This window comes from Tilletiaria anomala (assembly GCF_000711695.1).
Source record: "Tilletiaria anomala UBC 951 chromosome Unknown K437scaffold_86, whole genome shotgun sequence".
Taxonomy (NCBI): Eukaryota; Fungi; Basidiomycota; class Exobasidiomycetes; order Georgefischeriales; family Tilletiariaceae; genus Tilletiaria; species Tilletiaria anomala.
In genome coordinates, this window is record NW_013546936.1 from 9,562 (window position 1) to 32,402 (window position 22,841).

The 22,841-nt window shown below is 56.7% G+C and overlaps 8 protein-coding genes across 8 annotated transcripts; 3 read left to right on the forward strand and 5 right to left on the reverse strand.

Annotated features, from left to right (window-relative positions):
* Nucleotides 1-197: 197 nt before the first annotated feature.
* Nucleotides 198-2,167, forward strand: K437DRAFT_258488 (uncharacterized protein). Its single transcript, XM_013386064.1, has 2 exons — nucleotides 198-1,538; nucleotides 1,628-2,167. The coding sequence occupies exons 1-2, from the start codon at nucleotides 246-248 to the stop codon at nucleotides 2,087-2,089; spliced, it is 1,755 nt and encodes a 584-aa protein (XP_013241518.1). The 5' UTR covers nucleotides 198-245; the 3' UTR covers nucleotides 2,090-2,167.
* K437DRAFT_258489 (uncharacterized protein) lies at nucleotides 2,118-8,846 on the reverse strand. The gene is made up of 6 exons (XM_013386065.1): nucleotides 8,584-8,846; nucleotides 8,122-8,515; nucleotides 4,752-8,054; nucleotides 4,634-4,694; nucleotides 4,386-4,573; nucleotides 2,118-4,318 (listed from the first exon to the last, which is right to left on the reverse strand). Exons 1-6 carry the CDS (start codon nucleotides 8,700-8,702, stop codon nucleotides 2,204-2,206), a joined length of 6,180 nt encoding a protein of 2,059 aa, XP_013241519.1. The 5' UTR covers nucleotides 8,703-8,846; the 3' UTR covers nucleotides 2,118-2,203.
* A 186-nt stretch (nucleotides 8,847-9,032) lies between these two features.
* On the forward strand, nucleotides 9,033-11,268 carry K437DRAFT_238618 (glycosyltransferase family 22 protein). The gene is made up of 5 exons (XM_013386066.1): nucleotides 9,033-9,430; nucleotides 9,507-9,746; nucleotides 9,823-10,044; nucleotides 10,108-10,546; nucleotides 10,617-11,268. The coding sequence occupies exons 1-5, from the start codon at nucleotides 9,127-9,129 to the stop codon at nucleotides 11,209-11,211; spliced, it is 1,800 nt and encodes a 599-aa protein (XP_013241520.1). The 5' UTR covers nucleotides 9,033-9,126; the 3' UTR covers nucleotides 11,212-11,268.
* Nucleotides 11,225-13,133, reverse strand: K437DRAFT_258491 (uncharacterized protein). Its single transcript, XM_013386067.1, has 4 exons — nucleotides 12,803-13,133; nucleotides 12,099-12,697; nucleotides 11,626-11,985; nucleotides 11,225-11,549 (listed from the first exon to the last, which is right to left on the reverse strand). The coding sequence occupies exons 1-4, from the start codon at nucleotides 13,021-13,023 to the stop codon at nucleotides 11,344-11,346; spliced, it is 1,386 nt and encodes a 461-aa protein (XP_013241521.1). The 5' UTR covers nucleotides 13,024-13,133; the 3' UTR covers nucleotides 11,225-11,343.
* A 329-nt stretch (nucleotides 13,134-13,462) lies between these two features.
* On the reverse strand, nucleotides 13,463-15,391 carry K437DRAFT_181897 (Pkinase-domain-containing protein). The gene is made up of 2 exons (XM_013386068.1): nucleotides 15,067-15,391; nucleotides 13,463-14,990 (listed from the first exon to the last, which is right to left on the reverse strand). Exons 1-2 carry the CDS (start codon nucleotides 15,279-15,281, stop codon nucleotides 13,844-13,846), a joined length of 1,362 nt encoding a protein of 453 aa, XP_013241522.1. The 5' UTR covers nucleotides 15,282-15,391; the 3' UTR covers nucleotides 13,463-13,843.
* A 1,166-nt stretch (nucleotides 15,392-16,557) lies between these two features.
* Nucleotides 16,558-17,814, reverse strand: K437DRAFT_181894 (uncharacterized protein). The gene is made up of 3 exons (XM_013386069.1): nucleotides 17,488-17,814; nucleotides 16,958-17,382; nucleotides 16,558-16,882 (listed from the first exon to the last, which is right to left on the reverse strand). Exons 1-3 carry the CDS (start codon nucleotides 17,569-17,571, stop codon nucleotides 16,705-16,707), a joined length of 687 nt encoding a protein of 228 aa, XP_013241523.1. The 5' UTR covers nucleotides 17,572-17,814; the 3' UTR covers nucleotides 16,558-16,704.
* An 802-nt stretch (nucleotides 17,815-18,616) lies between these two features.
* Nucleotides 18,617-19,746, forward strand: K437DRAFT_258493 (uncharacterized protein). Its single transcript, XM_013386070.1, has 2 exons — nucleotides 18,617-18,809; nucleotides 18,869-19,746. The coding sequence occupies exons 1-2, from the start codon at nucleotides 18,694-18,696 to the stop codon at nucleotides 19,260-19,262; spliced, it is 510 nt and encodes a 169-aa protein (XP_013241524.1). The 5' UTR covers nucleotides 18,617-18,693; the 3' UTR covers nucleotides 19,263-19,746.
* K437DRAFT_295743 (uncharacterized protein) lies at nucleotides 19,667-22,679 on the reverse strand. Its single transcript, XM_013386071.1, has 2 exons — nucleotides 20,364-22,679; nucleotides 19,667-20,276 (listed from the first exon to the last, which is right to left on the reverse strand). Exons 1-2 carry the CDS (start codon nucleotides 22,358-22,360, stop codon nucleotides 19,841-19,843), a joined length of 2,433 nt encoding a protein of 810 aa, XP_013241525.1. The 5' UTR covers nucleotides 22,361-22,679; the 3' UTR covers nucleotides 19,667-19,840.
* Between the last annotated feature and the right edge of the window lie 162 nt (nucleotides 22,680-22,841).

A 22,841-nucleotide genomic window follows, 5' to 3' on the forward strand; every position in this document is an offset into this window, starting at 1 on the left:
AGTTTTCTTCGTGTCGCGTCGCGTAACCCTAACACATATTTCAGCTGATCCTCGCCCATAACCCTAACCCAACCCATACCTCGCGGCTGCCAATGACATCAGTGATCAAACGAGACGAAACTGGGAGTCTGGGATACAAGCTATGCAAATAACCTTTCGTTAACTTGCAATGCCAACAGAAATACCGGAGCACAACTTCTAAAAGCGTGAAAGAAAGGGGAGAGTGTATCAGTCAAAGACCGGCCATGTCTTGGAGGGAAAACGCTTGGCGAGAGAGGCCAAAGGAGCAAAGCACGCCGTCCGAGGCAAGCACGTCTGAGCGCGCGTCCAAGCTCTTCGAGGCCGCTCGTACGGCCAGTCGGACACCGTCGAGCTTCGCGAAACAGAACCCCGCTGGCAACAAGCAATTTCGGCATCGGCAGGTCTACAAGGATCCATTCGATGAGCCATTGCCTGACCCTAAGGGAAAGGCGAAAGCGGTTCCGTCCAACGGTTACGAAGATGACTACGACGCCGTGGACCATCGCAAAAAGGAATCCCCGCCCCCGCCAAAGTCCTTGACGCTCCACGAGCTACTCAAGCTCCTCACGACGCCCGCGTCGACCATCAATTCGAACTATCAAAGTGAGCAATTTACACAGTTCCAAACGTCGACATCATCGCCCACATCGTTGCTCACCATGCGTGAAGCAATGCCCGTCGCTGGCAAGCTCTTCAGCAAGGGCTACAATAGGACGACGAAACTAGCACAGCTCAGCATGATCATCCTGCAAGAGCTAGGCATCGAAGGAGAAGAGATGCGCGCCAAGACGCTCAGAGCCATCAAAGGTGCCGAAGCAGTACCCCAGAGACGAGGCATCAAGCGCGCAAGTGGTGCGAAGGGAGCTTCGAGAGCGGGCGCTGCCGCCGGCAGTTTTGGTGCGGAGGATAGTGGGAATGCAACCGGTGGCGTTGGCGCCTCGTCTCCAAATAAGCGACAACGCCTACAGTTCACTCCGAGCTCGATTGGGAAAGACTGGGGCGACGTGCCTCCATCCTCATCTACTGCCTCAGGTTATGCCAAAGCTGGTGCTGACGCAGGCGACTCGTCCGGCGAACTGTTCGAGTATCAGTTCAACGAGGTGCTCGAAGAGCCGTGGCTAAGGGGAAAATATGTCCTGGTCAACCGCGCACCGGTCATGACGGCATGGGCGACTGTAATTCTAGAAAAGCTTGGGTTTCAGACGGATGAAGCCCTCAGCTTAGGTGGGTGGCCCATGTTGCTTTGTCTGGTATCGACCTCCCTTACACACTTCGCGCCTTACCTTGACAACCTCTTCTGTTCGTGCACAGCCCATTGCTATGTCAACGCCACCTCGACCGCTCGCGGAGTATCAATTGGCGTGCTACCGGCCTCTGCAGCCAAAGAGAAAGAATCGCAGCGCGTTGGAACGAACCAACCGCATTTTGAGCTGATGGGCCTGCGTATACCCGTCATGCAGCTGCAGAATGGTGCTTATCGCGGTATCAGCAAGGGCGAGGTGGTTGGGCCTGACAAGGTGTGTGTGCTTCACAATTTAAGCAGTCGCCAAGCAAAGCGAAATATGAACCGCGACGCTTACAAACACCGACGAAATACTCTCGGCAGGCCTGGAATTATCTCCGTAACTCGATGTACCAAACGCTTCCAATCGTCATGGGCGCCTTGAACCTGCTCGCCGATTCGTATCTCGAAGTGAAGCCAGGGGATCCGGCAAAGCCCCAGTCTGAAATAGAGGAAGAGGCAGAAACCATTGCCCCCCCAGGCCCAGCTGATGAATCCAGCGCAGACGCGGACGCCGGCCCGCATTTGAACGCCGACAAGCTGCACGTCCTCGCATATTCCCTCTACACCGAGTTTCGGCCAGAGACCGGAGGGCAGTGGGGCAAGAAAGCGACGCTGCATGTCGATAAAATCCTAGAGCTGCGCAAACACATCGTGGATGCGCAAGAAGGAAAAGAACGAGACGCCAAAGAGGATACGCAAAATGTCGACACTGACCTTGAAGGCGAGCTTGCAGCAGCATACGATTTGGGCTGGAATCCAGACGATCTGGGGCTTTCAGGATGAAGGAGCAGAGAAGATGGATGGCTGACATTGTGCAGCCGTCACGCTTCGACTTTGGACTGTATGAAATACATAGAAAGGCACAACGTATGTTTTGCACGTACCCTCAGTAGATGTTCATTCGACAGCGCCAGAGCGCCTGTCCGACCTGTCCCGCCGCCCTCCCTCGCGTCCTTCACGCTTCCTGCGGCGCCCGCTGCTCCTTCCGCTTTCGCCTCTAGAGTCTTCCGAGAGGCTCGCGCTTGTGCTTTCAAGTTGAAGGTCGATTAAACGGTCAGTGTGCGAGGGTCGACCTGCATCCCGTTCCGCGTCACTCATGCGGGCTCGGTCGCCGCCGCGCGTAGTGCTCGCATGGCCGCCACCGCGTGGGTAGTCACGGTCGCGTTCGCGTTCACGGCCAGATCGGTCTGCCTCACGTTGTGCACGATCACGATCGATAGGCCTGGATGGCTCAGTGAACAAGTCGCGATCCTCTCGAGCGCTGTCGCGTTGATCGCGGTCACCTCGACGGCGATCGTCACCCCGGTGACGGTCCCTGCTATGGTCGGCTTCAAGCTCTGCTGCACGCTCCCTTTCCCTTGCACTCTCCCTCTTGGCCCTGACACCCTCCCACGCTGCCCTCTGTTCTCGCGTGCCGTCCTCTTCCTTCTTGATGCGTCTGCCTTCCCACCCAGAATCTTGTGTAGAACCAACTGGATCAGCAAGATTTGCACCGCGCCCTTTGTGCGTTCCACCTTGCCCGTCTCGTGAATCCCGAGCAGAACTGCTCGGACGCTTACCGCTGTCCGTATCAGCATCGGCCCTGGTGCCGTTCCTGCCTTTGGCCTCTCTCGGAGAATCTCCGAGTCTTGGCCGTTTGGGATCTGAAGGGTCATTGCTGGGTGTGCCCGTGGGTTGAGAGCCTAGTCGAACAGCAAGTGCGCTGGGCTCTTCCACCCTTCCCCGCTTGCGTCCAGAAGGTGAGTTTGCAGACGGATCAGCTACACCTGGCTGAGCAGCTCTTCCTGAAGGCCGGCGGTCTGCAGCAGGGCCAGTCGGAATGGAGACATTGTCACGCGCAGTGTCACCAGGCGAGGCTTGCCTGCTGCCACGACGGCCATCCCTTGAAGAAGGGCCTTGCGTATCATGCCCGCGGCTTCTTTCGATTCTTGGCGGTTCCACTGCATTCGACCCCGCGCTGTGCCGCGGACCTCTAGACAAAGTCGAATCGTTTCGACCCCAGCGCCGTATCGTGTCGGAGGCAGGCTCGGCCTCCTTCTTCATGTCACGACTCGGTTCGTCAGCCTCTCTGTCTCGAGTTTTTTCCATATCGCTTCTGCGGTTCTGGTCACGCTCCTCATCACGCCGGTCACGATCTCTTGCCCGAATTGAGAGTGCGTCGGCTCCCCGTCTATCCCGGGTCAAACGTACGGGCACAGTAGCCGGAGATGCTGCCCTGGACTCGCGGCTAGGTTTCCAGTTTCGCGCTTCTTCAGCTGCCGGCTGGTGCGGGGTTGCAAGAGTCGCGGCCGATGGTCCAGCAGGAGGCTCTTCACTGGTCTCGCGTCGGATCGGTATCTCAGTGCTCAAAAGGTTGCGCGGCGTTTCCGCAGGATTTGTTCTGCCAGGCGTTCCTGGTCTGCCTGAAGCAGACGATGCTGCACGCCCGTTGCGCATACTTGCAAGCGCAGCATCGCGCGCAGTCGCGGCGTCGGCGCTTGATTCGCCGGGTGCGGGCGCCTGCGATACGGCCTTCTGTTCAGCTGCAGTACGTTCTTCTTGGTCGCGCCGGGCAGCCGCAACTCCTCGGATCGACGTGCTTCTCATCGGTTCTGAAGGCGGTGTTGCATCGGCGGATACATTCCCGTTGACGTCCACATTCGCTGCAATCGAAGACTCCCTTTGAGCATTTGCTGAAGGCGCAGGCTCGTTGCCGGGACGCAACGATTTTGTCGCCGCGGAGGAATTTTTTGTAGCCGGCAGCTTGGGCGGCAGCTTTTGCTTAGGCTCCCAATGTCCACCCTTGATGTTCGCAAGCCATCGCTTCTCGTGTTTCTTCAACACTGCCAGAAGCCCCTGAAGTAAGATCTTGAGGTCCTCGCGTGCCTCCTCCATGGCAGCTCCTTCGACCTTCACGACGAGCTTGGAACCATGGTCGCCTAAAATTGGGAAAAGCTCTGCAACTCGCGTCATGACCACGATGGTATTGCGGAAACGCATGTACTCTCGAGATTCGATGCAAAAGGAGAAAGCCTGGAGTTGCATAACAAAAGAATCAGGACGAAACGAACAGGAGTTTGCCTGCCGACAAAACACTTACGTCGAACAAGGATTGATGCCATTCTGCATAAACCTTGAGAAAATCGACGTGCTCGAGCTTGGTCGAAGTGCCATCCTCCGACACCGTATCGAAGCCATGTAGATGGGATGGAACGGCCTCGTTTGAGTAAGCTGTCGCATCTTTCCTCCATCTTTCCAGGTCGGCCAAGATGATTTGCAAAAAGCGAGCTAGATGGATACGAGGAAATAAGCCAAAGACTCATAGCGGAGGAGCTAGGCTGAACTTACAGTAATTTCGCGCTTCGTTCTCCGTCGTCATAAACAGCGTTGGTCGCACGTACTCGAAGAGCTATGTCATGTTTCGTCAGCGTACATCTAAAGCATGCCATGGGTTGTAAACACATACCTTGTTGTAAAGAGTGATGGTTGACAGATTATCGGCGCCATATAAATGCAAAAGACGGATAAACTTGGCACTGAAGATGGCATCGGCCGGTGAGAGGAGCGAGCGGGGCAAGATGCAATGCTGCAATACCGCCCAGGCAAGGTCGTCCTGCAAGCTCCCCTGCACAAACCATGTCTTCCTTTCTGCCTCAAGCCGAAGCTTTGTCCCTTTCGCTCTTTCTTCCTGCGCTTTTTGCTCAGCTTCAAGAGTGTTGGACGCCTCTGCCAGCCGCCTCTTGGTCTGCTCGCCCTGGCGGTCGGATGGGGCGTTCGCGTAGACAGCGAGTATAGCGTTCTTCTCCTGTTTGTATCTTTGCACCGGAACCTCAATGTCCGAAAGGCTAAGTTGCCAGAACGTAGCATAGAAGCCAGCGCTGGCGACTGAGGTGAAGTCCTCAGGTAAGAAGGATAGCGCTGCAGCCTCCACAGAAGACAGCACATCCTGCCACCACGGCTCCACCGGTTCCGCCTCCTCACACTTCTCCGGAATTGTGGTTGACTCTGATATAGCCCCTGCTCGTTCCACAGCGGTTCCATTAGACACAGCGTCCTGCATGGAAGCATCGCCATTCTGCTGAGTCTCTTGGGCGCCGTCGACGGTGTTGGAAATCTCCGCCACCTTTGTTTCCGCATCCTCTTTGCCTTCTGTGCCATCTACGCCTTCCGCCGCGTCCGGCTGAGAAGCGATGTTCGCTTCCTGTCCTTTCGCACACTCAGCAGCTGCAGCCGCAGCTGCAACCTTGGCCTTAGTGTCAGCAGCCAGCTTGCGAAGGCGCTCCGATCGCGCTTTGTGCTCCGCCTTGCTCATCAGGCGTGTGAGCTCTGGCCGAGCGATGTGGAATGCGATGGCTGGACGAATCTTGAAACGCTCAACAAGAGCCTGCAGGCCTGGAATGGTTGAGGCGTACGTTGGAGCGTCGAGAAAACTATTGAGAAATTCAACGTATTGGAAGAGGACCTCCGAGCAGGTGTCGAACAGCTGGCCGAGGAATTTGAGGTGTGCTTCTTCGTCGGCGACGAGGTGAATACACGCATCTTGTTGTTGCGCGATGAGGATAAGAAGGGGAAGCATCATCCCACTGGCACGGACCATACCCAGCAGCCGCTCGCCGTTCTTTTGATAGAGCGCACGAGCTTGCGTGCCGTGGCCCCCATCGTTCGCCATCGTCGCTTCCCGCTTGAGCGCGTCTCCGCCTGCAGACGCCTCGACCTGCCGGTCCGAAGGGTTGGCGAGCGGCTCGATGCCAGACAACTTGAGAATCAGTTCGCGCATGACGATGAGGTCATTCGCATTGTTCTCATGCAGCTGGTTGACGATATATTGAAGGACAGGACCGCAGTCCATGAGCGAGTAACGCTTGTAAAGTGCCCCCGCAAACGCAGCAAGACTCTTAAGCCAGCCGGCAAGATTCGTGCCGTCATTCTTCATGCGTTGCTTTTCCGCCGACAGAGAATCAAGAAGTGACCAAGTGAAGATGTCAAATTCGAGCGCAGTCAAGCTTCGTGCCGCTTCAACGATTGGTCCGATCATGTTTTCGTAAGATTGGACTTGATTTAAGGCGACGGCGAAAAAGATGATCGGATTCGAATGAGCCGCTTTGGCCAGCTTCCGACCAATCAGACGCTGAGCCTTTGGATCTGAGGAGACGCGCTTGAGCACCCCTTTGGCCTCCTTTTCGGTCCTGGTCTTGCAGTGTTTCAGCTCGGGCTTCATGTACAGCGATTTCCATTCGCCATAGAGCTTAAACCGTGCCTCATAATTGAGTGTCTTGAAGACAGTCCACAGTTCAGAAAGGATAGCAGTGTTCGGATCCGAAAGCGAGCATGCACCAAGCAAGTTGCCACGAACGATGTCCAGCCATTGGTTGCGGCCGTGCTCGTCGAATCCAGGACATGCTGTGAATCCCGCGCCTGTGATCCGGCAGATTTGTGAAAAGAGTAACGGATCCACATAGAGATTGTAGCCTAGCATCTTCAACAGAGGGTAGACCGTTTGCAGGAATTGCTCAGCAGTAGAGGGCGTTGGAAGTTGGGTGTGCCAGTCACTGTAAAAGAAGCTGAAGCGCTTGGCAACAGTATCCGGTGGCGGCGGTGCCACAAAGACGATCTCAGCTGTCGGTGGAGGCGGAGGCAAGAGCGCCCCCTTCTTTGTGTCCCACTTGCGCGGAGCGACGAGAGCGTAGTTGCCTTCCGCGGAGATGGGCTGCTCCTCACTTGCAGCTGAGACGGCCATCGTGTTGTACACCCTCCGAACGACCGGTCGGAGAAGACGACAAAAGAGGATGGCGACATCCTCATGCGCCGTCAAGATCCATGGCCATTTCGCAAGCAAGAGTGTGGCATGCTGCAGCATGCCCAGAGACAAGAAGGCTCGGATGGCGCCAACAATCTGGAGCGTCTTGAGAGGTCCCTTTTTTTCCTCTTCATTCTTGGCAGTCACACGGTTGCCAGCATCATCGTCAACGAGGGGTGCAGACATAGTGAGGGCGTTGGCGGATGCTGCCGAGGCCATTTCGCTCAGTGACTTCTTGTACGCATCATGTGCCACGCACATTGCATCCTTGTTCAAGATATGATTGAGGATGGCGGTGGTCTTAATGAACCCATGGCGGATGAGCAAAGCCATGGTAACATGGACCTCCAGGGGGGCATCTTCTCGGACGTCTTCCTTCATGTAGTACTTGAGCTTGAACCCCATAATCTGCGCGCAGACATAATTTCCCTTCTCCTCTTCCAGCCATTTTACCTGGCCTAGGTCGTCCGCGCTGTCGTTCATACACTCGTCACTCGAAGCCCGCTCCTTCCCCTTGGCTGAGCCCCATTGGCTCGCTGCGATCAGTGAAAGAAAGAACGGGTAGTGCCGGTTGACGTTGGTGATGAAGAGATCGAGAATCAGATCCAAGACACGATTGGGCTCCAGATCAAAATAGCCAATGAGTGCTAGCAGATTCCTCCATATCTTGGCAGCCCTCTTTTTGCGTATCGGCTCTCGCTCTTGCTCGTGCACAAGCACTTTGCCCGAGCTTTGCTCGATCGAAGCGGTGACCGGAGGCCCCATGCCGCCCAGAATGACTTCCAGGGCTTTAGAGAAGCCTTCATTTTCTTCTCGGAGCAAGTTGAACTTTTGCTGACGGTAGAGAATGTTTGTCTTTACCCGCGCCTCCTTTCGCTTGAAATCCATGGCATTGTCGATGAGCTTCGCAGCTTGAAGAAGCTCGTCGTCTAGCCTTGCCGCTCCTTCGATTCGCGGTACGACCTCTCGCTCCTGGACAAAATGAATGGGTTAGGGCAGTTGAGCACTTTCCTTCGTTTCCTCCACCAAAAGAGCTCACCAGTAAGATTTGCAAAACTCCTGCCAGCTTGTATCTTCCGGCCATGACGTGCGTGCTGCCCGCACCTGGCAGAATCATCATGTGTTCGCGCTCAGTGTACGCCAGAATCTCTTCATCTATCAGCCAGAAGGCATCGATGATGCTGGATTGCTGCCACGTCATGTACCTTCCTCCGGCGTTACCCTTGGATATGGTACCGTCCGATTCAGAGGCATCGTCAGAACGCTCCGAGCCGGCCCCCGGATCGGCTGGCACTGCGCGAGCCGAGCAGTGTTCGATGAGCTCTGCGATCTCCTCGTCACCACGCTTGCAGAGATGCACATGTTGACGAAGGAGGGCACAAAGACCAATCAGCAGCTCGTGCCGACCAAGTCCAGGGTGTAGGGCACTGTAGCTGAAGCAGAATGGAAGATGTGAGCCTTTCGGACAAAGATGAAAGGTAACGGCCGTCAAAGCACTTACATCTCGGATTGTCCAGCTCCGTCCCACTTGTCCTCGTCATCGGTCGCCCCGACCTCCCACTTGTCGAAGCATCTGTCAATCAGCTGCTCGGCACTCTGTTCGTCTTGAAACGCTGCCATTCTTGGCGAAGCCACTGCACTCTCGCTTTCGCGAGGGCTCGGACGGTCGAAAGCGGCCAAGTCTCGCAGTTGCCCTTCATGCGCGTGTCATGCCCGTGCGCCTGAGATGATCTCCAACAGGATGCAGCCGCCTTGCCCTTTCAGTCCACAATCAGCACAGGCTTAAGATGAGCTACATTCAGGATGAGAAGTTGAGAGGTAATGCGACAGTCAGCGTTCTCGCTGATGTGAGAGTCGCGTTCCGCCCGCGAAGAAAGGCACGCTGACAATGGATAACATAGATGCGTGTGTATGTAGCATCGTGACATCTCTTCACAGTCCACGAACAGACAAAGGGTCAACCAAGGACGAGTTTTGACAGAAGATCAAGCCGGATACTCGTTGAGCCGGCCCACTACGGTCAACCTCCTTCGGCAGAAAAGCCATGCCGAATATCTGGGACGGGCTAACGCTCGCTGTCTTTGTCGGCGCCACTGTCGCCCACATCCTCTACACGCCATATACAAAAATCGAAGAGCACTTCGTTCTCAATGCCGTGCACGACAATCTCGCTTGGGGTCTCCTCGACGGCGAACAAGTGCGAAAGCACTTCGAATTCTTCGTTTTCCCAGATCCGGTACCGCATTCTTTCCTAGGCGTGCAAGCGCTGAGCATCGCCGTGTACCCCTTCGCCGTGCTCGGCAGGTGGAGCGGACTGATCAGAAGCAGTGCAGATGTTCAGATCACCGGTGAGAATCGCGCCATCTTGACGGAGATATTCACCGTCGCTCATGCTTTCCTATGCGCACTACCCTCGTCTTTCAGTACGCCTGGTGCTGGGCCTTCTCAATGCAGCAGCCGTATTCTATTTTTCCGAGGTCGTCCGTCAACTCGGCGAGTCGCCAGAGGATGAACCGAAGCGATTATCCAAGGGGACAAGTGAAAGTCCGCGCCGTCAAGATGGCTCTTTCGCGCGCAATCTTTTTCTCTTGTTGCACGGCTTGCAATTCAATTTTCTCTTTTGGGCTGGGAGGACGACGCACAACTCGCTAGTCCTTGGGCCAAGTGAGCTCAACGGTACAGCACCCTTTACTTGAATGATAACAGCGGCGCTGAAGCCTTCTCTAATATTCCTTGGCAGCGCTCGTGGCTCTGCGCTGGATTTTGATCTCGAACAAGCCGTGGCAAGGGAGCAGTCCATCTGCAGTGGCTGGCTTCACTTTGCTCACTTTCTGTACCGCCATCCTTCGCTGCGAGCTGGTAGGAGTGCTGGCTCCAAGTTGCTTATGGTTGATTGCAACCAATCGAGCAAAGTTTGGGGATCTGTTCCACGCGGGTTTGATCAGCGCCGTAATCTCAGTTGGTGAGGAACTTAGTCCCTTGGTGATACATACTCGTATTGATGAAGATGCTCTCCGAACTCAAGGCCTTACGACTTGGTTCGACAAGCCGCTCTGGAGCGGGATTCACAACTCGAGCAGCCTACCGTACGTTCCCTATTCTGTGAATCAGCTCATTTCTGCCAACTTCATCCCAGAGTTCGAAGCTTTCAGCTTCAATATCTTGCAGGGCAAGTCGGCAGCCTGGGGCACGATGTCCCGAACATTCTACTTCACATCCGCACTGCCCAAGGCGCTCTCCATCAGCATCGTTCTCGTACCCATCGGTATGGCGCTCATGTTCCGACTGTGGTCCTCGTACGAAGACTACGTGGCGGTCAAGAAGTTGGAGAGTGTGACAGGCCTGTTGGTCATCCCGCTCTTCCACACCTGCCTACTATCGCTCGTGTCTCACAAGGAATGGAGGTTCATCATATATACAGTCCCGTGTTTTAACGCTTTCTCCGCGCTGGCCCTTGGTCAAATGTGAGCATTCATGCTCACGAGCTCACATCATCAAACTCTTAATGACTTTTTACGCGTTTTCCTCTCGCAGCTGGGGTAGCACCTTCGCTACAAGCGCATTCAGTGCCTGGATCATGCGCCTAGGTACGCTAGCCGTCCTCTGCGGCACAGCCCTGCACGCGTCGATCGCGACGCTCGCCTCGCACTACAACTATCCGGGCGGTATGGCGATGGCACGCCTGCATGACGCGCTTGATGGCAAAATTGAGACGAATGTGCTTGTGCACAGCACCGTTGACGCTACGATGAGCGGATCGACGCGCTTCCAGCTGAAATACCTGCAACGACCGACCGCTGGCGCACTGGGAGTCCCTTCATTGCCTTCTGCATTTCCATTCACCTCGTCCGCCTCCGCGGGAGTGGCATGGGAGTACGACCGCCGCGAAGACCTCTCCTCATCCAACGCAACTCAATGGCTCGGTTTCACTCACGTTATTGATGCCACGCCAAATTGCAGCTTCCTGGCCAGCGACACTAAAGCCGGCCCACATCTGTTCCACGCTCTTCTTCCGCCAGTGCAGGCGTTGTCGCAGGTCGAATTCAAGTACCCTCAACTGCATTCGGATCCACGGGAGCTAGTCAAGGTCACCCTAGCGGATCGCATGTGGATATGCGAACGCGCATGAAAAATCGTCAGCCAATCAACTAGAGGTATAGACATTGAAGTAAAAATGCAAAAATGCAACATGTTGAATCTCATGCAGAATGTGATACCTCTATAATTATGCAAGCTCCATGTGATGCCTGTGATCAATCGTCTACCAGTCATTGATAGGTCGAAAGTGCTGCTGCCCTGCTTTTGACGGCGTAGAGCGCACGAGGTTGATGCCCGCGCGCAGGAATTCTTGAATAACCTTGCCACCCACTACCGTCTCGCGCCAGACCTTGGCCACGTCACCCTTGGCAGGGTCGGGTGAGACGCGGCCGTACCATACCCCTGCACCGTTGGGAAAGTAAATGATCACTGGCATGTTGAAGCGGTTGTCTGTGTGAGCAAGAGCGAAGACTACTTATAAACCTGAACGGGATGGTGGACTCACCGTTCCCAGCATACCGATGACCGCCGATGTGACTGCAATAGAAGATGCCGAGATGCTTCTCGTCGCTCGGGCTGGCTGCGCGCTTTCTCCATGCGGTAACCTGCCTCTCCTGCTCTTCTATTGATACACCCGGCTCGACAAAGCCAAACCCTCTTTCTGCCTGGAGACCGTCCTTGTCACGTTTTTGTTGCTGTACATGGCCGGACCATGTGCCGTCCTGCTGGGGCGGCGGACGGGTCAGGAGGCAGTCATCGCCCCTCTCATCCACGTGCCAGCCGTCTTGTTCAGCGAGGCTCTTGAACGCTTCCGCCAGCACTGGCGCAGCGATGTGGCATCGCACGTCGCGCTTCTTGTGGGAGCCTATAAATCCAGAGAGGCAAACTAGTCAGTTATGGGTGCACGATGGTAACACTAGCGCACGCCAGAGTCGTTGAAGAACACTTATGGCAAGAGAACGTTGAGGAGGTGCTCACATAACAAAATGACGGCCGAATAAGGCAAGACAGAGCACATCGTCCTGGCTGCGGGTTCTGGCAAATCATCCCTGGGCTCAGTGGGGCTGAGCCAACGTCGGTAGGTAGTTTTCACCGTCTCGCTTCTCTTGATGGCTTCTTGTTCCGGCGCATCCCGCAAGGAAGGGACATTCGAAATGCAAAGCCAGTCGGGAAAAACGAACAAGCTCTCAAGGTGGAGCTCGTCCGACTGGCTATGATGCGATGAGTTGCTGACCGTGATTTTTGTCGGCCGTTTTCCAAGACCTTGCCTTGCTGCTGCTGCCGGCGCGGTCCCCCAACACCCCTTTGGGGGAACTGACTCCTCCGCATCGTCCGTCGTCTCGGTCTCTCCAGCTGCCAAATTGGAAAGCAGCTGCGCCAAACTTCCGCTAACCTCAGCGATGTGTTTCGGCCAGTCCCGTTGGCCAGTAGAAACGAGCACGTGTCGCAAGAATGGAGATGTCGTGCCAAGCAGCTCTGATTCAAAGTCCACTTCTTGCTTGGACCAGGTACGGAGGAAAGACGGGTCGACGGCGTGCAACGACGAATGTTCTTCATTCTCGGTGCATGGGTTGGGGCTGCAGAAAGAGGGTATCGAGCAGATTAGCACCGCCACAGGCAGCGTTCTTGTGGTGAAGACCTAGACGCATGCGTCCCCGAGTGGCGAAGCTCGACAAACTCACCAGGCATGGCAGTCAATCAGCGGTACCCCGAGCTTCTGAAGTACCGCCTTGGCTTCGTCCCGCATGACTGGCAAGTTGCTTTTCGAGCCTTCTGCCACTAGCTGAACGGTTGCTGCGCCTTCATCCACGGAAGAGGCCGCAACAGCCGCAGCAGATGACTTTGCATCGTCGCCGGTGACGATGCGGACCTTGCGCAATTGCGCGCCCAATATGTTCAGCATATTGGCCAATTCGAACGAAGCGCAGTTGAGGGGGGAGGAACTGATGTGTGGGTACGCTGGGCCATTCATACGATTTTGCAAGCAGCCTTGGTGTATATATACATTTGGCCACCGAGATGTTTATTCGTTGCCGACGTGAGTCTTCACATAAGTTTCACTCTCGCGATATCTCAAGCCAGCAGGTCCCGCATAGTGGATCTCGTTTGGGAGCCGACCGCTTGGAATTTCAGATATGCCGACGGAAACCCCGAACGACTGGTGGGATCACGTGACGATGCATTCAACGTTGCCGCGGCCTGCGGGGGGGGGAGGGGAGGGTTTCCTCCATTGGCACTTGCAAAACGGTAGAGCCACAATCGCATGGGGGGACTCGAACAGGTCGATTGATAAGATCTTCATCCCGAGTGGGAAGTCCAAAGCACTCAGGCCTTTGATACCTGGGAGGTGAGGACCTCGCCATCTCCCCCTCCACGGGTTCACCTCCTTACACCATCATACGGCGTCTTTCAATCAGGAGGAACTCGACGTATTCCATCCAGCATGCGACTTGATAGTGATTATGATACACGACAAAGGTTGAAAATGCGAAGGAAACGGTTCATGGTTAATGCCATAACTGGGATAACAAAGCCAACACCCTGCTCTTTGCATCGTGGCACAGCAACTGCAGTGCCTGCGGTCTGCTTGCTTGCCTGCTTGCTTGCCTGCTTGCGTGATGCCTACTTTAATCGAGCCTCTTAGCCTGTGGCACCAGTGTATCCGCCACTAGGGAACGCATGCCGCGTGCGTGCAGCGTTGTCCATCATGGTCCGCCTCCTCCTCAATCCACGCGCAACATACTCGCGGAACTGCCACCAGCAGCGATGCGTGCATCGAGGCTGCCGAGCTGCGGGTCCATAGCCTTGTTTCTGCGCCCGAGCAGCGTGGCATTGCTAATGTTGAGGTCAAACGCACGCTTGTTGGCGCGGGCGCCACGGTCGCGCTGGCCGGCCCTGCCATCGTATAGCGCCGCCGCTGCAAGCTTTGGATCCGCTCCACCGCGACCAGGGTAGTGCTGCGCCACTTGCTGTTGCTGCTGTGCTTGCGATTGCGCAGCAGCAGAGGCACTGGTGCCGCTTGCGTCCAAACCTCTTGCCCCACGTTGCTGTTCGACGGCCCGCCCTGCCTCCTGGCCGTACTTGCGTGCGGTTTCCTCGGCCTCATCCTGCTCGTCTTCCTCGTTGAGTCCCAGCAGTTCGCCACGATTGCCTGGGTTGTAGCCTTTGCGTGCGGCACCCTCCTCTTCCATGCGATGCACCGCGTACGTCACGTCGAATGCTTCCTTGAGCTGATTAATACCGGGAGACATCATGGCCACGCGCTGCGCCTTGGTGCCTTTCATCGACTGCAAGAGCGGTGAATCCAGCGGCATCTCGGACGACTTGGCCAGTACAATGTCGGCCGAGTTGAGCTCGGGCGCCGGGTCCCGCACGTTGCACCATGGATGGGCAAGGAACTCGTCGATCGTGTACCGCTTCCGCGGGTCGACGCAAAGGAGGTGCGTGATGAGGTCTTTGGCGGAAGCACTAATGTCGTCCCACCACGGGGAGAGGAACGTGTAGTACCCCTTGGCGACTTTTTCGGTGAGCACCGAGATGGACTCGTCGTAAAATGGTGGGAAGCCGCAGAAGAGCGTGTAAAGCACACAGCCAAGCGCCCACATATCTACTGATTTCGAGTAGCGCTCATCTTTGACGATCTCCGGGGCAGTGTAGCCGACAGTGCCGCATGGTGTCATCGTGCTCTCCTCCCACACGATCTTGCTGAGCCCAAAGTCGGCAATCTTGACGCGTCCGATACCGCCACCACCGAGGCCGGGTATGAACTCGCCCTCGTCCTCCTTCTCTTCATCGTACGGTCGCGCCTTGTTAACTTTGGAAGGGATGATGTTGATCGACTCAAATAGCAAGTTCTCTGGCTTGATATCTCTGTGAGGGTGCAATTCAAGAGTCATTGTCAGCACGTCCAGTCTTCGCGGGCCTCGTAACGGCTTGCGTCACATACCTATGGACGACTCCTTTCTCCTCGTGGAGGTACCGAATACCTCTGGCGACCTGCAGGATGACGTGCCTTGCGAGTGGCTCGCTAAAGTATGTCAACTTGACGATCTGGTGGAAAAGTTCACCGCCCTCCAGCAGCTCAAGGACGAGATAATAGTGATCTCTTGACTCGGAGAACTCCAGCAGCTGGACGATCCCTTCGTGTTTGAGTCCGCGCATGATCTGTACCTCTTTGAGGATGTTGGCGCGCTGCGAAGTGGCGAAGAGGAAGGAGAGCTTCAGTCAAACGGCTGTTCCTCGACTTTACATGCAAGACGCAGAGCCGCGCAGAACGAGAATGACGCATAGAAAGAGGAAAGGAAAGAAACGACAAAGCTGCCACCCTATCTCACCTCGGTGACTCTGTTCTTCTTGCGAAACTGCGGGTCCAAACGGGCGTCCTACAGAGCGATGGAAGCCAGTATCCAAAGCGTGCAGGCGAACGCATCCAACAGGGGAACGCAGATCGTCAAAGGTCCAGAGGTGTGATCACCGAGCGAGACGAGAGGCCAAGCAGGGAAGAGGAACGGCGAAAAAAGGAAGCGAAAGGGAAACGCAAACAAAGCAGCCACAAGGCAGCGAGGTGCAGTTTCCAGCAGCGGCCGCAATAGCAATGGCGGCGCGAGTGCGACACCGTGCGAGCATGTTGGACAATGAGCGGCCGTTTCCGAGACCAGGCGGAGAGGGCACAGGTTCAGCGATAGTCGATGCATAGTTGTGGCGATGGATTGAGAGGTGCGACCGGTAGCGTTGTTGCAAGGCGATGGATGGGGGAAAATTCGTCGAGCGCAAGGACATGATATGGAGAGCGAAAAGGGGAAAGGGCACAGGGAATCGAAAGGAGAAAAAAGGGGGAAGAAGAAAGACCGTGGATGGGCGGGCGGTCAGCTTGGGATGTCGCTTCTTTCTTCTCGTTTCATTCCTCCTTCATCTATCTTGGAAAGGGTAGGAGCGGGACGTAGGAGTGGGAGGGAAGCGCAGAGTGTCTCGGCCTTCGCGGAACTGCGCAGGGGACCGAGGCACGCTGTTGGTGCCGCTTGCGCCCTGCCGCCATCGCATCGCACACCGGGCTTTGGTAGATGTGAAGTGAAGAAGCAGAAGAGAAAAAAGATGCACCCTCGACATGCGACGAGGGCGGAAAGTAGAAGTGAAAGAAAAAGTGAAAAGAGGTAGAAGTGGAGAGACTGCTTAGAGTCAATTTGGAAAGTCGAGTGTCGAGACAAGGAGGGCCACTGGATAGTGACCTCCCAGGCCATGCCGTGCGGTACGCTGGACATGATCTGAAAAGCTGAATGTGGACTGTTCTGCATTGGACGTGTTCGCCTTAAAGCAACGCTGCCAAGACCACCGCGGCTGATGTTATTGTTATTGGTGTTCGCTATTGCTGCAGTTGATGGTTGTGGCCAGCTGTACCAAGGCCCTCACAAGGAAAGACCGAGACAAAGGGGATGTCCGGCAGCGACCGTGATGGGACAGGGCGCACCACGCGCAGCCCGACGCAGCCCGACGCAGCGAGACGCAACACTACGCAGCAGCATGACACGACGGCGGAGCTGACCCGAAAAGAGTCGAGCTGAGCCAGTGCAAGGATGCCGCCGGCCCATCACCAAAGCACACGGCATAACGAGCGGAGCAGAAGAAGGAAAGGGACCGGACGGGAGGCACGAGCGGAAGCGTAACTCACCTGGTTGCTGCTTAGTTCAAATTTCCGAACGACCTTGATGGCGACCTTTTGGCCTGTCTTGCGATCCCGCGCTTTGTAGACGTTTGAGAATGCGCCACTGGAGAGAGATAAAGGAAGAAACCCATTGTCAGCATCATCGGGCGTGCGTCACAGCGGTGTGCTCGGCACTCACTCTCCCATCTTCATTAGTAAGACGAAGCGCTCGGTCAATCCCTCGTAGCTCGGCATCTTTTCGCTCGCCTCGCGTTCCTCCTGTACGATCTGCGCCGCGACGTCCTTGTGTGCCTGCGCTCCCGGTGACGGAAGCGGCTGGTTGCGGCTGTTGCTGTTGCTGACAGCAGCAGCTACGGAGGCGACACCGCTGTTGGAGCCGCAGCTGCCGTTCGAGTTGGGAACGCCTGCGGCTCCGCCATTGATGACGACGGGCGTGGTGTCCATGCCGGACGTGGCGGCTCCGCTGGACGGTTGGAAAGGAGGTAAGTGGGATGCTGTTGACGGGTTTAAGCCTTGTTGAGTATGCCCTGGGCTTCCGCTGGCAACGATGATGGGCATGTTGCTACCCATAGACGCTCGCAGATCGTCCTCGTTTGAGAAGCCCTAAGGAGACGCAACATGATTCAATAAAAGGAGCAAGAAAGCAAGGTGAGTAGTGCGGCTCTCTTGTAGCAATTCCAAGCAAAGGAACATGGGGAGTTGACTTACATCGTATCGGTGTGAACCGCCATACCCGTCTTTGGCCGCCTTGCCATGACGTATGAAGTTCTTGAACTGTTCTAGAACCGGCATCTGGGCTGATGGTGGGTCGCCGGTGAATGAGCTATCCCGCAACGCTGTTGATCGTTATGCCAGCCGCAAATGCGAGCGCCCTTGTTGCACTGATGGCGCTACGTGAGCGCCGGGGAGAATGCTGGTAAATACGATGCGAGTCGGAAGGCCCGGCTGTTCCAAGATTGCGCCACTGTCGGAGTGCGACAAAGCGATGAGCGACCCTGGTCGCGTGCGGCTCGGATCCGCTCAACTTCTGTGCAGACTTTCCGGTCCGTTTCAGACGATGGCTCGAGGACCAAAGTAAACGGCGTAGGGGTAGGTTCCCACAACCTGCGAGCTGGAGTCGGCGATTCGGAGAGACAGCTGATTCGCAGTTTCGGGAAGCATACATAAGCTCTGCGTTGGGCTTGTGTCAGATCGGCTCGTCCTCTGAAAAGTCGAGCCCTCGAGCTATGAAGAGCTGAGCAGAAGCTGAGCTTTTCCAATGCTTGGCCGTGCTTTGCAATCAGTGGTGTGGAGGGAAGAGCGCAACGGCTGCGCACAGCGTTCGATGCTCAAACGAAATAGAGTCGGTGGGAGGGGGGTTCGATGGAAGGCATTTGGAGTCGTCCCACCGATACAGCCCGAGGTGGTTGAATGATGATGATGTTTGAACAGTTACCAACGTCGCAGACGAGGGCAAGCTGATGAATGATGTTGCGGGTTCACTGTTGCTGCTGCTGCTGCCTGGACGGAAGGCGGCGGCGGGGCTATGATGATGATGCTGGATGATCCAGACAGCGGCAGAGGCCAAGGGCGAGGGAGAGAAGGGAGTGCATGTCTCGTCTGAGTCGTGTCTCCTCTCGCATAACAGCGTCATCATCATGGGTCAGTCAGATTCTAGACCCACACGTCACATCGCCAGCAGGACACATAAAAAGAATGAAAGAAAAAGAAAAATACCCCCGGGCTGTGCGTCTCTGTATTCCGCATTTGTGTGGCTGGCCACAACGTTTATTTAACGGCGGGAACAGGTCGCCCGCGCCTGAGCACCGCAGCTCTCTCCAGCTCTCGCTTGGGCCGGGGATGGCGTACTGAATTGATGATGCGGAACAGAGAGAAACAGACAACAGAACAAACACAGCATTCATCACAGAAAAGATGTGTGGTGGGGACACAGATCCGGTTGCCACAAAAGTGCGCAGAGGCACCCAAGCCCGTCCAATCACCCTTTCCCCCACACAAGACTTCAAGCACGAGTATCAAGACCAAGGCTGGTATGTAGAAAACAGCGGCGCTTTGTGCTCCTATCGGGCCTGCTCTGACATGCTCACAGCTACTCAGACCCTCAGCGTAAGGAAGATGGCCCACCGCGTCTACATGTAGTAATTTTGGAGTTTTGGGTGGACTTGTGGGGGTTGGGGTGGTTAAAAAAAATTGGGGCAGTTCTGGGACATACGTTGGACTGCTGCGGTGACGCAGTGAACATGCAAGCTCCGCGCAAGGCCGCACTTTCCGGAGCGACCGGCCTTTGGAAGTTCAATTCGATGAGCAATGACGTCATATGCCAAAAAAGTGAGCGGTCACCTGGCCCAAATGAGATGGCTTTCTCTCGCTCCTTGGCGGCTGGGCCTTTCAGGCCTTTGGCTTCAGATTATCATCTTGATCTCATCCAATCTTCCATCCAAAAATGTCACAAGATTGCGCACCCGACCACCCCTTGGCCATGACACGTAGGTGTGCTATGTATATCATGGGTCGATGTGCTTGTATCGGTTCCATCAGTGGCGTCGTTCACGTAGGGAAGCCTTTCTCGAACCCGGCTCAAGCCTTGCTATGTAAATGGCCCGTTTGTCACACTCGGCCGTGTCGATGCGAACGGAAGGCACCCTTCGCGAGTAAGGGCCTGGTCGATCAAGGGGAATGTAATGCAGTACTCCCCTGCACCTTACACTCCGCAAGGATGTATACTGTTTCTTCACGACGTTCCTCGCAGTGCTTGCGCTCTCCCAGCGAATCCCAGCGACGTTCGCCAGCATTCTCTCACTTCGACCGCCTTCGTGCAGAAAAGTATAATTATTTGTTCTCGTTGATCCTGTCAAGATAAACTGTACACCACTAACGCGGGCGTAGACACGTAAATGCAATGTAGGTGCGTATGGACCTCTGATGTGAGCATTGTCCCAATGGAAGGATGGGCAGACTGTATGATGTGCAAGTCAATCATTAAAAAGAAGGCCCATAATGAATGCTGAGTATACCGGGAAGCAAAGCGAAGCGGCGCGTGCGAGCGAGCGCGTAAGGCTGTCTATGGGGTATTAGGCGGCGCGCTCATCTCCGGCGTAGGGCCTTGGGGCATGAACGACGCCTTGCCGCACGTCGAGGCCCACATGGGTTCATCCACGTGGCCGACGCCGGGGACAACGCAAAAGCGGTGGTTAAAGACAGCTCCGCCGCCGCCCGCATTAGCGCTCGTGGACGATGCACTATAAGCAGCAGGGGTGGTAGTGGGGACAAGGTTGAGGCTCCTCACGAGTGGTTTGAGCACCGAGTATCCCACGAACTGGGACACGTCGAGCGGCGCGCCGGCGAGCAAGACCTTATACACCCACCACGCATAGTTGCGGTCGCGCCGGTTGTCTCCTCCTTCCGCGAGGACCTGGCACTCGTAGTCGCCGACGGGGTAACGCGAGCGCGTGTCCATGTCTCCTTGCAGCGCGACGACGTCACGGGCAATGTAGCGCCTGTTAAAGGTACGCGGAGAGGAATTGCACGTGAGCGAGACAAAGACGACAGATGTCAGCCGACGGATGACGGTCGGAGCCACTTACTTGAACATGTCATGCGGCGTGGTGACCTTGGCCTCGACATAGCGCGTGAATCCGCCGTCGAGGCCGTACATCCAGCTGTTAAACCCTTGGCAGCTGCCCACCTGCATCTGACCCTGGCCCTGGCCGGGACGATCGGCGGTAAAGTACGGGAAGCTGGGGGCGTTGGCGTGCACGTATCGCATGTTAAGTGCGTCCGGCGCATCATCCGCGACGAGTGCGTAGCGCGAGACGAACGCGCCGCCTCCCGAGTGGCCGGCCCAGTAGACGGTGCGCAGGCGGGGGTAGGCAGTGCTGTTGTGGAGGACGGTGCGGATTGCGTCGTAGACGTTGTATGTGCTGCACGCGGCGCCCGCGCCTGGCCAGCCGCCGCTGTCGCCGTTGCTGCTTCTGCCGGTGTTGCGCGGCGCGACCGGATCATCGCCGCCGACCCAGCTACCGAAGTTGGCCCAGGCGAGGTTGTGCGCCGGGTCGAACCAGTTGGAGAGGGTGCCGGTGATCATCATGCGCGGGGAGTCGCTCGGGAGGTAGAAGTTGGGCGCGATGAGCACGGTGCTGGCGCCGTCGACGATCGGGTAGATGCCCTCCCAGGCATTCTGAAAGTCACGCCCGATGCCGTGCTGGATGACGATGGCGACAGTGGCGTTCGAAGTCACATTGCCGCTGCCGCCAGTAGTGTCGACCCACTGCTTGTTGACGAACATCGGTACGGTCGCGTTCGTCACACGCGGACACGGCCGGAACTGGATGAAGGATGCACCAGCAGGGCTAGCGGGCAATTTGCGCCACGGACCAGCCACTTGGCCCGGCGAAAGCTGCGCCTGCTGCTGAGTTCCGTTATCGCCGGCGCTGCTGCCGCCGCCGATGAGGTGGGTGCGTTGGAACGTGTAGCTCGCGATGACGGGCGGTGCGGTCGTGTCGGCGGGGTCGTCCGCGTCGCCGGGGATGCCATTGGGGCCTGCGGCGCCGCCGGCAACGCCGACCGAGGCGGTGGCATTCTTTTTGGCGATGGGCGCTGCGTACAGCGCACAGACGACGTCGCCCTCGTTGCTGGCAGTAGGGAACTGAACGAGCTGGAACGCGTTGCACGGCACGCCGCCGTCGATCGATCCGAGCACTGGCTGCGAGCACTGCGCCGCGCACGCCACGACAGCGCGCTGCGCGACGCGGTGCGTGTTGTTGAGCGTCAGGCGCGACAGGTACGGCGCATCGTCCTCCCACGACGTGCGCGCGCCGGCTATACTCCACGCATACACGAACCCGGCCGGCGCGACCAGCCCTGTGGCAAGCGGAGAGCCGACGTCCGGTACGCTGTCGTCGTGTGCATATGTGCGTGAGCCTATCACGGCGCCGGCGATGACGGCGACGAGGACTGTTGCGGCGATGAGCGCGAGTATTGCGTAGAAGAGCGCCGGCCGCCTCCGCCTCGCGGACCGAACCCGCGCCCCCAGCTTGTGATACGTGACAGTAAGCGCCGCCACACCTTGGCCATGACGGGGTTCCTTCTCTTCGTGGAGCTCGTACTCTCCGCTATCCTTTTCATTGTTCTTGTCGCTGCTGGGAGACTTCGGGATCGACGGGCTCTTAGGGTGGTAGGACGGGTATGCGTCCGCGAGGTGCCGCTGCTCTTGGCCATAGGTCGGATATTTCCAAGAGGACGATCTCGACTTGGTGGCGCCAGCCACTGGGCTATAGTGATTGGAGGCGAGCGGGAAAGGCGTCGTTGCGCGAGTCACATTTTCTGTCGCCGAAGCGTCGCCGCCGCTGCCGCCTGCGAATGCGAGCGCACTGGTAAGGCTTGCGGACGCGACTCGGTCGCTGCGCCCTTCTTGCGGTGTGGTATATTCCTCATCTCCTCGGGCGCATTCCTCGAGGTGCGCCTGCTCGGAAACCAAGCCACTGCGTGGACGCAACGAAGAGGAAGAGGAAGAAGGACGCAGGACGAGCGACCCGCGCTGCGATCGGGATGGCCCTGCACCTGTGGTAGCGCTGGTGGACATGATAATGGGCTATAATCGCATGCGAATGGGGTAGATGGCCAGTTAGGAAGCAAGGCAGATAGATGTATGGGTACTGCGGCTACAGTGTCGGCAGGGCGAGAAGAGCAGGTGTAGAAGCAGGAGCAGGAGCAGAAGCAGAAGCAGGAGTAGGAACCGAAGCCACGGGCGCAACACACGCGCAGACCAATCGTCTGGGGTGCTTAGGCGAAGAATTGCGGCACCGAGACTGTTCGATCGAGTGCTCGTTACCTGCCCGTTACCTGCGCGGGATGGGAGCAAGGTGCGCTGAACGATGGCGAGTCCATCCGAAAGAGAAGGGAAGAGTGTGTAGGGATGGAGGCATGCATTCGGAGGGAGGTGCGAGATGTGTAATAATTAGCCGCAAGCAACGTGCATCGAACAGACTGGAAGGAACAAAGAGAGACAAATAGAGCCTGGCTTGGCTAGGGCACAGGAGCAGTGTCCAGCCAGGCATTGCGCC

Excerpts from the sequence above, each read along its gene's own strand:
- K437DRAFT_258488 (XM_013386064.1), top strand. The coding sequence starts at position 246 with ATGTCTTGGAGGGAAAACGCTTGGCGAGAGAGGCCAAAGGAGCAAAGC. Across the intron at positions 1,539-1,627 it reads AGGTGGTTGGGCCTGACAAG|GCCTGGAATTATCTCCGTAA; the intron begins GTGTGTGTGCTT and ends TACTCTCGGCAG.
- K437DRAFT_258489 (XM_013386065.1), bottom strand. The coding sequence starts at position 8,702 with ATGGCAGCGTTTCAAGACGAACAGAGTGCCGAGCAGCTGATTGACAGA. Across the intron at positions 8,516-8,583 it reads GGAGCTGGACAATCCGAGAT|CTACAGTGCCCTACACCCTG; the intron begins GTAAGTGCTTTG and ends ATTCTGCTTCAG. Across the intron at positions 8,055-8,121 it reads GAGTTTTGCAAATCTTACTG|GAGCGAGAGGTCGTACCGCG; the intron begins GTGAGCTCTTTT and ends CATTTTGTCCAG.
- K437DRAFT_238618 (XM_013386066.1), top strand. The coding sequence starts at position 9,127 with ATGCCGAATATCTGGGACGGGCTAACGCTCGCTGTCTTTGTCGGCGCC. Across the intron at positions 9,431-9,506 it reads TGCAGATGTTCAGATCACCG|TACGCCTGGTGCTGGGCCTT; the intron begins GTGAGAATCGCG and ends CTCGTCTTTCAG. Across the intron at positions 10,547-10,616 it reads GCGCTGGCCCTTGGTCAAAT|CTGGGGTAGCACCTTCGCTA; the intron begins GTGAGCATTCAT and ends TTCCTCTCGCAG.
- K437DRAFT_258491 (XM_013386067.1), bottom strand. The coding sequence starts at position 13,023 with ATGCTGAACATATTGGGCGCGCAATTGCGCAAGGTCCGCATCGTCACC. Across the intron at positions 11,986-12,098 it reads TTCGGCCGTCATTTTGTTAT|GCTCCCACAAGAAGCGCGAC; the intron begins GTGAGCACCTCC and ends CTGGATTTATAG. Across the intron at positions 11,550-11,625 it reads TCATCGGTATGCTGGGAACG|TGATCATTTACTTTCCCAAC; the intron begins GTGAGTCCACCA and ends TCAACATGCCAG.
- K437DRAFT_181897 (XM_013386068.1), bottom strand. The coding sequence starts at position 15,281 with ATGCGCGGACTCAAACACGAAGGGATCGTCCAGCTGCTGGAGTTCTCC. Across the intron at positions 14,991-15,066 it reads GAGAAAGGAGTCGTCCATAG|AGATATCAAGCCAGAGAACT; the intron begins GTATGTGACGCA and ends GCACCCTCACAG.
- K437DRAFT_181894 (XM_013386069.1), bottom strand. The coding sequence starts at position 17,571 with ATGCCGGTTCTAGAACAGTTCAAGAACTTCATACGTCATGGCAAGGCG. Across the intron at positions 17,383-17,487 it reads GCGGTTCACACCGATACGAT|GGCTTCTCAAACGAGGACGA; the intron begins GTAAGTCAACTC and ends GCGTCTCCTTAG. Across the intron at positions 16,883-16,957 it reads TTACTAATGAAGATGGGAGA|TGGCGCATTCTCAAACGTCT; the intron begins GTGAGTGCCGAG and ends ATCTCTCTCCAG.
- K437DRAFT_258493 (XM_013386070.1), top strand. The coding sequence starts at position 18,694 with ATGTGTGGTGGGGACACAGATCCGGTTGCCACAAAAGTGCGCAGAGGC. Across the intron at positions 18,810-18,868 it reads GAGTATCAAGACCAAGGCTG|CTACTCAGACCCTCAGCGTA; the intron begins GTATGTAGAAAA and ends ACATGCTCACAG.
- K437DRAFT_295743 (XM_013386071.1), bottom strand. The coding sequence starts at position 22,360 with ATGTCCACCAGCGCTACCACAGGTGCAGGGCCATCCCGATCGCAGCGC. Across the intron at positions 20,277-20,363 it reads ACGCCGCATGACATGTTCAA|GCGCTACATTGCCCGTGACG; the intron begins GTAAGTGGCTCC and ends TACCTTTAACAG.